Source organism: Mesoplodon densirostris, chromosome 13 (genome assembly GCF_025265405.1).
Source record: "Mesoplodon densirostris isolate mMesDen1 chromosome 13, mMesDen1 primary haplotype, whole genome shotgun sequence".
NCBI lineage: Eukaryota > Metazoa > Chordata > Mammalia > Artiodactyla > Ziphiidae > Mesoplodon > Mesoplodon densirostris.
Genome location: NC_082673.1, coordinates 16,588,745 through 16,599,018, shown reverse-complemented (window position 1 = coordinate 16,599,018; position 10,274 = coordinate 16,588,745). Strand labels below are relative to the sequence as shown.

Here is a 10,274-nt window from a genome sequence, read left to right as displayed (position 1 = left end):
AGGAAAAAAAAAAACCATCAAGAAAAAGTGAGCACATTGCCCCCAACACCTTCCTGTTCTCTGATCGTTATGAGAGCTCACTTCAGAATTGGAGGTTAAAAGGGCTTGGGGCTGGGGAAGCAAAGCTTGTATGTAAATAAGCCAGGCCCCCTTTTACAGAAGATTTTAAGGGACCGGTTGACAAAGTGCACAGAATCCCTTCTCTCTGACACCACAAAGTATCTATTACAGGAGAACTTCCTTCTGGCGCCAGGCGGCATTTTGTTTTCACTTGATGTTCTATAGGGGATGAGGCGCTGCAGGGAAAGGGGTAGAGAGGGTGGAGGGCTACTAAAACGAGAGTGATACTGCGCAGGGCCGACTACTGGGTGAGGGGGTAGGAGAAGAATGAGCCCCTAGGAGAGAGAATGAGGACAATAATGTAATAACTGACCTTGTACCATGTTCTACACTTTCCAGGGGAGCCTGCGCGCTGCCGGGCAATCTTGTTGACCCTCGTCACCACCTGAGAGGTGGGCTACACACAGAGCAACAGCTCCAAGAAGGCCAGCAAGTGGCCCAAGGCCACGGAGCTGATAGGCAGAGATCTCCTAATGTCCACAGCAGAGGAGCCTTTTTCCAGTACGTGCCACATGGCAGAATGTCATTCTCTCCCAGGTTAACTCCACAATTAAATCCAAGGCTTGGGACCACATACTGGAGACCAGAGCTGTGTGCTACATGTCAAGGGATGTTTTGGTAATGCAGTATTTTCACACTTCCGAAGTACTGCTGATAAAAATCAACAGTAAAAGAAAAAACTTCTAAGACAGAGTTTCTTAGCTTTTGCCTAAGAATGAAAGGCTGTCTGGCGGGATTTTTAAAAATAAGATTGCTATCAGACCCATGAGCCACAGCCCAGCCCAGCTTGCCCTTCAGGATCCTCCAAATGAGTGCAGTCCAGGGATTCTGCAAACAAGCCTCCGGAAGCTGTGCCCCGGGTCTTTTCTTCTTGAGAGTGGCGCTGCTTAACTCTGTTAATGGAGCATTCAAAGTCATTTGCAGAAGCCCCGCAGCTTTCTAGTCCTAATCTGGGGTTTGCAGAACAGTTACGCCTTGGCATTGGCTCCCACACAAATTGCTTTAAAAAAACAAAAATCTGTTTCAAAGTCACCTGCATTTTAGTTGACAAGACGATCAATGACGATTTTTTTCCTTCTGTCCTAAATGGCAGAGAAAATGAGGTCTCTGAGTCTTATCACTTTTCCTCTCTCCTTCATTTTTAAAAAATTTTAATTTTATATTAGAGTATAGTCGATTAACAATGTTGTGTGCTCCTTTTTCATTCTTAACTCGGGCCTTTCTACCTTCAGCCTCTGCAAACCTGATGTGTCCAGGCCCTGGCCTGTCTAAACGCTAAGGCCTCACGGGGCTCCAAAGAGGCAAAAATCTGGCCGCAAATCTTGGATAAATAAACGAGGTGGGGAGGACCGGTTGTGTCCTGGGTGACAGAGAACTCCCACGAGCCTCACTGTTCTCACAGGCACCTGACCATGTGGCTGGCGGGAAGCCAAGAGCCAGGAGTTCCTTTCCTTCCAGGTCAGGCAGCGTGGTGACAACCCCGGAACAGAAGCCAGCTCCAGCTTCGCAAGACAAAGAAACGTGGCGGGCCTAAACCTACGCCCCCCACGTGACCCCTCCCCCTCTCCGTGAGACGGCATACCACGTGACCCATATACCACGTGACTTGCGCACCGCTTAACCCGTAACCTTCAGCTCCCGGGCGTGGGCGTAGTACTCGGTACCCAGGGTTGCTCTGAAAAGGGGGAGGAACCGAGCACTGGAGCCCTGGTCGGTGTCCGCGGGGTGGCCATCCTGCTTGGGGAATGGACGCCTCATTGTAAATTTTCCCAGTGCAACGAGCTGCGGAAATCCAAACCAACTGGAAGCGTTTCTCAGCGTGTTCTAGGGTTGGAGGGATTAGATGGGGTCGGGTACACGTGGAGAGATGCAGGCGAGATGACAGGGATTAGTGAGAGCAGACGTGCTGTAATGTGTGCTTCCCGCATTATGGTGCTTTTTCCCACGAGAATGTGCCTTCCGAGTGGGCGGGAGACTGGCTCACCAACACCTGCCACAGCAAACACTAGACACTCAGTGCACAATTGCCTCGTTAATCCCTGAATTATCCAATAGAAATATAATGCGAGCCACATCTGTAATTCCCAGTTTCTAGTAGCCACACTGTAAAAATACAAAGCAACGGTAAATTTTTTATTTTTAATGGTAAAAATTTATAATTTATTTTTAACAGTAAAATATACCTCCTTTAACCCAGTATATCAAAAATATTATCATCGTTTGACATATATCTTTAAAAAATATTAGTGAGATATTTTACATTCTTTTCTTCATATTGTCTTCAATATCCGGTTTGTATTTTACAATATTGTACATGACTAGTCACATTCCAAGTGCTCAATCGCCTCATGTGGCTGGTGACATCCATATTGGACAGTGCTGGTCTAGACTCTTTGTTTTTCTAGGTCAAAGGTGTGGGCAATTTCTTCAGCCAACTGGACAAACCCAGAACATCAGGAGGCTCTGGGGAGACACCACCAGGAAAGTCATATGGGAAATGCATTCCAACAACAAACATTTCTTAAGCACCTACTTACCACATGCTTTGACTTGGTATCCACCTCCCACCCCCAAACAAACTCTAAACCCACTTTACCTGACCAACTTTACACTTCCTTACCCAGTATTTACTTCGGAGGAAGGGGAAGGTGGCATTAAATGGCCTTCTTTTCTATGGTCTGTAATTATGATCCACCTCATTCTCCCTTTTTGAAAACCAAAGTCTGCATTTTTTTATTTTAGCAAATTAAGCACCTTTTCTCTGTTACACTTAGTGTGCTGCTTCTCCACAATCTCATTTAATCCTTTTCAGTTACTGATTTAGGAGTTTTATCCCAGTTTTCAAATAAGGGAAGTGAGGCTTGGAGAAGTGCTGTGACTTTATGGTGAGAAAACTTGGAGAAACAAAGTTTCTGACGCAGTCCCATCCATTTTCCCTCAGTGATGTCTCTTATGAGGCCTGTGGAAAATGTCCGGCAAGGGGACCATGCACTTCACACCCTAGAAGCCTGCAGTTAAAGCAAAGAAACATCTTGTGCTGTCTGAAATCCATATCAAGCCCTGGTGTACAAAACCTGGGTCAGTTCTGGGCCCTGACACTTTATTAGGTGTGTGATGTTGGGCAAGGCAGTTCATAGTAATAAAAATAACTAGGATTTATTGATTTTCTCCAGTGCATCAGGCTGTGGCCTGCGCAATTGCTCATATACTCCCCCTTCCTCACAACAAGTTAGATATTTCATATTATAGATCAGTAATCTGAGCCTCAGAAAAAGTAAATTCCCAAAGGTCATACAACTAATATGCAGGAGAGCCAGGATTATTAATTTATTAATTATTATTAAATGTATTAATGTTTGAGACTGTAACTTTAACCCCACCTCCCATTGCATACTTAAAAAGAACATCTTAAAGAATTTCAAAATCATCAATATATACCATAGACAACTGTATACTTGTGTTACAAATATAAAAGGTTGTAAAGCATGGGCAGATAGGAATTGCTTTCAGTGTGCTTTTTTAAAATACAAAAGTACTAACCTTCCAACACAAACTCCAACATTTGTGTTTGCTTCCTGCTAAGTAGGGGACATTCCCACCAGACAACTCCCCACCATTTCTTTAGTAGTTGGAAGGTTAGTAATATGATTTCTCTGTGCTGTAAAACCACAGGGGTGATAGGGACGTCAACAGTTTTGGCCCGTGATTTCAAGATGTCAAATCATCAATTACAGACTATCAAGGTTGATTATTACAATGGGATCCTGGAACAGAAAAAGGGCATTAGGTAAAAACAAAGGAAATCGGAGTAAAGTGTGGAATGTCATTAATCATAATGTAGCAATATTGCTTCATTAATTGTGACAAATATACCTTACTAATGTAAGATATTAATTATAGGGGAAACTGGGTGAGAAATATATGAGAACTCTCTGTACCACTATCTTTATGACTTTTCTGTAAATATAGAACTTTTCAAACATACGAGTTTATTTTATACAACTTTGAGAAAAAAATAGAAAAGTAAAGATTTCATTATTAATTTTCAATGTTCATTTGCAATATTCACTTGGGAACTTGCCAAAACAATTAAAACGACTGGTTTTTCAAAAGAGATAGTTATATTTGCACTGTTCAGCTCACGGGGTTTTTGTAATCACTGAGAGAGAAGGAAAAGTAAAAGCATTTTGAAAGTCTAAAGAGGTGACGAATGTCAGATGTCATTACAAACCTGTTAAAACAAACTGCAGTTATATACTAACATGAAATTTATATGAAGATACATTTCTTAATCTCCATTAGGAGTCTGCAACTTGAAAAAAAGAGTGAAAGTATAAAAGTGTAACTAGAAAGAAATGGAGTGAAAGGGGAAATGAAAACAAGATAAAAGAAAAGAGAGAAAATAGCTGTCTTTCTTGAAAGAGATCAGAGGGAGAAAGGGAAGAAGAGAGGGGAGGGAGGGAGGGAGGGAGGAAGGAAGGAAGGAAAAAGAAAAAAGAAGGAAAAAGGAAAGAGCTATTAAAAAAAAAAAAAAGAATCCTTGGGGTCAGGCAGTTCCTTCAAGGAAAAGAAACTGGCCATGACCCACTTCGCGTTGAGTCTGGGTACAGTTTTTGCGACTGTTTAGAGAAAATCTAGCGCTCTCCCTGCCATTAATCTTTTCTAAAGAAAAGACTTTGTTCTGCACCTGTATAAACAATCCCGATTTTTAAAACCTATATGCCTGCCTCTAATGTGTGAGACTCTGTATTTATGCTGATAGCTTCAAGTCATCAATAGGCGATGCAAAAAGCTGCCTGAGATCTCTTTACATCTTTTTGCTCCCCCTTCTCTATTTTTTTTTTTTTTTTTTTTTTTTTTTGCTTTTCTCCTTCGCCTGGCACACCTAGAGTCAAGTTCAAGTTCAAGCGTTTCAGGAAAGATGTCTATGCTCTGTCATGTATTCCCTGCGTTTTCCCAGACCAGAGAGAACTGAGAGCGAGCGATCTTTTTACTCAACTGATCCCAAAGGAGCCCCTCCCCCTACTCTCCACCCCCCGCCCCCAACCAAATGACAAAATATACCGGGAGAAAACCTCTGCAAACGGGGGCGAGCGGGAAGGGTTTGGCGAAACACCCCCACGGGGGAGGCCTGGCCTGGGAGACGAAGGTGGAACGATGATGCCTGAGTGATGAAGTCAGCCCGGGCCAGCCACCTGTTGCGGCCCTTCAGGCATGGAGCCGGGCGCATTTGTTCTGCTGGAGGAGCCGGCGGAGCGAGGCTGGCCCCGCGGCTTCTGGCCGCTCCGTCCCCAGCTAACTGCCCATCAGTCTCTCCTTAAGCTTCGCTCAGCTTGGGAAGCTGTGGGCTTGTAGGGAAAGGACAGTAAACATCTAATTCGGGTGTGAAGATTCAGTTTCCTCAGAACGGAGTAACTAACGCCAACCCAACCTCATAGGGTTTGAATTATTTTGTTGTTGTTTTAGTTTTGTGTGTTTGTTTTAATTACTCAGTGGGCAGGCACAGGGCGCCTAATTCAGTGCCTGGCACACAGCAGGCATTCAATAGCTGGCCATTGGTGTCCACTTCCAAAATGAAGTACATATCCCCAGACCACGTATTGCAAAGGCCCTTCGAGTGAGAAAACGATAAGACCGCAGTCATGGTTTGTCTCCTTTGAGGGGCATACTTCTGGGTGCCGTTTTGTCGGGGGGTTTTTTGTTTTTGTTTTTTACTTTGGACGATTGTGTTGACTTACATTCTGCATCCAGGAGCGCGCTCTTCAACATACCATCTAAAATAGTCATAGAGTCCCTAGACTATAACTCAACCGCTGGGGCAGGATCCTCTATCTTATGCACGGTGGTGTTAAAAACAAAATTAACACATGGAACTCTCAAGACAGCAAAAAAATAGCAGACATAAGCATCTGTGCTGTGCGGCGGGGAGGCGGGTAGCGACTGGAATACCGAGGGGCCATGGATTCTACTCACGGATTTTGAGTCCATATTCTACTTACCAGCCTGTTGATTTGGGGTCCTTTATTTAATATCTATCTCTGCGGCTTAGCTTCAAGTTCTGCAAAGTGGAGATAATAACATTTAAGTCACAGATGTCTGAAAATGAAAGGAACCAATGTAGATGAAAGCGCTCTGTAAATCATACGGCGAAGTTAAAGCAAAGGAGGGGAGGGACATGAGAGGTAACTCGCGGACTGTTTGGTGCTGCTTGTTTGTTTTGCTTTTACTCTTTTGTCGGGCCAGCCTTGAATAGGCAGTCAGACGTTATGAGTGATGAACTTGGAAAATACTGTTCTGCTGAAAAGACTAGGGAAAGAAGCAGAGGTCGCGATCCTGGGGTTTCCACGTGTCTGGCAACACTCGCCATCGCTAAGATCAGTCGCGGGTGGAAATGGGATGGGTACATGGGTACGAACAAGGTCCCCTCCTTCACTCACCCTGCGCACAGTCACCTCGCACTTGATGGGTCCGTCGGGGACAGGGGCCCAAATCCCGGCTCAACAGAGAGCCGGGATCCCTTCCCCGCCCCCACCAGCAGATCCTCTGCGCTCTGAAAATGGTCCCCACCCCTTCCACGCCCCCGCCCCACCTCTTGCCCCCCTTTCCAACCCCCTCTTCTTTGCCCTGGGTGGTTTCTTCCGAGGAGTACAGATAAATAGTCCTGTCAAAAGGCGCTGCGCGCCGTGGTGCGCGCCGAGCCTGGGCCCGGGCGCCGACTTCTCGGCCACGCTCTCCCGGGTCAGCGGCGGGGCTCGTTCTCTGGGCTCCGCGCTTCCCGACCCGGGTCTCTGGTCCTCACCAGAGTTCAGCCTGGCCCCCGCCTCCGCGAGGGAGCGGAAGGCGGAGGCCGCGAGACTGGCCTGGGGGCGGAAGGCGGGGACGTGGGGGACACGGCGATGTCCACCGGCTCGGGGAGCGACGCCGAGGAGATGGAGCTGCGGGAGCTGCAGCGCGGGTACCCGGTCCCCGTCTCCAAGAGGCCGCCCCTCCGCGGCGCCGAGCGCAGCTACATCTCGCCCAGTGACAACTCGTCCGCGGAGGAGGAAGACCCCGACGTCGAGGAGGAGCGCTGTGCGCTGGGCGCGGCCGGCGGCGCCGGAGGCTGCAAGAGGAAGCGGCCCGGGGTGGCGGGGGGCGGCGGTGGCAAGAAGCCCCTCCCGCCCAAGGGCTCGGCGGCCGAGTGCAAGCAGTCGCAGAGGAACGCGGCCAACGCCCGCGAGCGCGCCCGGATGCGCGTGCTGAGCAAAGCCTTCTCCAGGCTCAAGACCAGTCTGCCCTGGGTGCCCCCCGACACCAAGCTTTCCAAGCTGGACACGCTCCGGCTGGCTTCCAGTTACATCGCGCACCTGCGGCAGCTGCTGCAGGAGGACCGCTACGAGAACGGCTACGTGCACCCGGTGAACCTGGTAGGAGCGCGGCGCGCGAGGCCCGGGGCGGGTGGCCGAGAGATGCCCGGCGCGCTCCCGGGTGCCGGGCAGAATCTGGCCGCTGGGGAAAACCGGGGGTAGGGGGGTTTTACTCAAGTAGCCAGAAACAGCCCAGATTTCTGAATTCACCACCTCCTCCGGTGGTGAGGAGGCCAGTTTAAATTTTCCCCAGATCACCGGAGGGGCCAGCCATTTTCCTGGAGGAGAACCATCCACCCTTCTGTGTTTGCATCATTCTGATCATAGTACGTGGTGCTTTGCCCAGTGACAGCTATTGTCTAATGTCCTGCTTCCGGGCTAAATCTAAGTTCCATCTGAGTCCTCCGTCCCGTTGTAGATTGATTGGCAAATCTCCCTTCCTAGCTTTTTCCAGCTAAGCGTCTGACAGGTTTGAATCAACAAGCCTTACTTTCTGAAAGGAAGGAGGGAAGGCCGATCTCTTTTCAAAAGCCTTTGAGTTTTTCAATTCTTGAAGAACAGCAGAGGTTTCCCCAAACGGGATTTGTCTGGAAAGTCCCTCTCCGACCTGCCAATTCTCCAGGCTTGAGAAAGATCATATCCTAGTTGCTACTTGGAGCGAATGGCTGATTGGTGTGTGTGTGTGTGTGTCTGTGTGTGTCTGTGTGTGTGTCTGTGTGTGTGTGTGTGTGTGTGTGTTGGGGGGAAGGGAACTAAGCGACAAAATTCCAAATTCATGCAAATTTCGCGGAATCAACGTGAGGGCAGCATGGACGGACACCTCCCGTCTCACGTGATCAAAATACAGTAAAGTTAAAAACTTAGTTTAGAGAGAAGACACGCAAATTCCCAGAATACTGATAAAATCTGAGCTACTCAAAGCCGGGGATATTCTAGGATTCCGTTTGGAGAGCGGTTTCGGTTTGAAACGGTCGTTTGTCCTCCAGTATCTGATGCTCTTTTTGATTTTACAGACATGGCCATTTGTGGTCTCGGGACGACCCGACTCCGACACCAAAGAAGTTTCCGCAGCCAACAGATTATGTGGAACCACCGCTTAGATCGAACTCGAACTCACTTGAAGGAATTATTGGTTAAGCGAGTGTGTTTGGGGGTCAGGGAGAGAAGGGAGAGAGCGTGAGAACCCCCGAGAATGGGAGGACAGTTCCATTGGATTCTCCTAGACTCCCACCCCGGGACTGTGAACTCGACAGGTGGCGGGCGTGGGGTGCAGAGCCCCAGGGTTCCGCGGCGCGGCCGTCATCGCAGGATGCGGTCGGCTAGGCTGCCGCGGGTTTGGGCGACGACACTTTACACGCGGACCCCGCTCCAACCTCGGGCTTGAGCCGTGTAGACTAACGCCGGCGCTGCAGTCTGAGCCCAGCGCGCAGCCGCCTAGGCGTTCGTTTCCAGGCTGAGCCAGATCTACGTGGGTGATGGCACTAGTCCGCGCAGCCCAGGCCTTCCTTTCGTGGTTAGGTAATTGTTAGAGCGCGCTCTCGACAATCGGCTTCGAAGACGGAGGTCTTCACGTGACACCTACCTGGGGCGCGTCTTTAAGTTGCAAAGAGAGTGTGGCACACCTGGGCCAGGTTTGTATCCCACGGGGCAGCGCCCTCCTGGCGGGCGCACGATGCCCTCTCCGCTCGGGGAGAGGTGGAGGCGCGCTTTCTGAGACCAACTCAGCTGGGTTGGCCAGGAGCGGCCCTGGCGGTTCGGCTTCCAGGTGCGGTCACGCCTCTCACTCCCCCCAGGCGCCCATCTCTCCGTAACCTGGCTTCCGTCTCCGCCCTCCCCTTCTAGGCTTGAGCCTCCCATCCGGCTCTCCCCACTGAAGCCGGCTCGGGTCTCCTTCGGCGCCTCCGTCTGCTCCCTCCTCCCTCACCTACTTGCAGCTCCCCTCCCCCCACCCCTGACTGTCCCCAGCTGGCCTCCCCGCTCGGGGTGGCCCCCGCCTCCAACACTGCCTCTCGGCGTCCACGCTCTTCCTCCGGCGGGGCGGGCCGCCGAGGCCGTTCCGTACCTAGTGACCCTGCTCCGGGGGAACGCGCCGCTGCGCCAGGCCGCACTACCGCAGTAATTAGCAAATGTAAATAAATTTATTTTTGTATGAATAATAAAACGCGTTGTGAAAACCGAGTGCCCCTGGGGCGTCAGAATGTGGTCTTTGTTGCCCTTGACTGAGTTTGGTCTGGGAATTAATTGAAAGGTGCCCTCTTGGCTCTGGACGGGGATTAGGTCATTGTCGGCCGAGGGGGTTGATCACATTTGGGTCACCGCAGCTTCAAGCGTAACTCTCTTTCTCTGATTCATCTTCTCAAGGCAAGGGTTACTGGAAGGCAGGAACTGGAGGCTTGTTAGGCCCTAAGAATCTTTTGGGGCCTGAGCCACGTTGAAAGGTATACACTCTTCAAAGTAATATATGTGCACTTTTTTCTTTTACACACACACATACACGACAATTTCTCCAGCCTAAAACACACTCCAGTGCTAACAATAGCAAGTAGTTCAAGAACCCCCTACAGCCCACATACCCGGAGTGGAGGATGGGTCTCAGGTCTAACTAGCAGAATAAAGCCACAATACGAGGCGCCAATTTGTACTTCAGTAGAGCTTTTCTTTTTTTCAAATATTGTTTATATAGACTTTTTGACGTAACTACCTGCAGTTTTCGCAGGAAGTAATAACTTGGGAGACCCATCACATGGTTTTTTAAACACAGGTCTTTTTTAAAGGAGCATTCTCTTTGTAGAAACTTTAGAAAATTTA

General features: G+C 49.2%; 1 protein-coding gene across 1 annotated transcript; it reads left to right on the top strand.

The window, feature by feature from the left end:
- Window positions 1-7,016: 7,016 nt before the first annotated feature.
- On the top strand, window positions 7,017-8,840 carry MSC (musculin). The gene is made up of 2 exons (XM_060116342.1): window positions 7,017-7,526; window positions 8,480-8,840. Exons 1-2 carry the CDS (start codon window positions 7,017-7,019, stop codon window positions 8,564-8,566), a joined length of 597 nt encoding a protein of 198 aa, XP_059972325.1. The 3' UTR covers window positions 8,567-8,840.
- The last annotated feature ends 1,434 nt before the right edge of the window (window positions 8,841-10,274 follow it).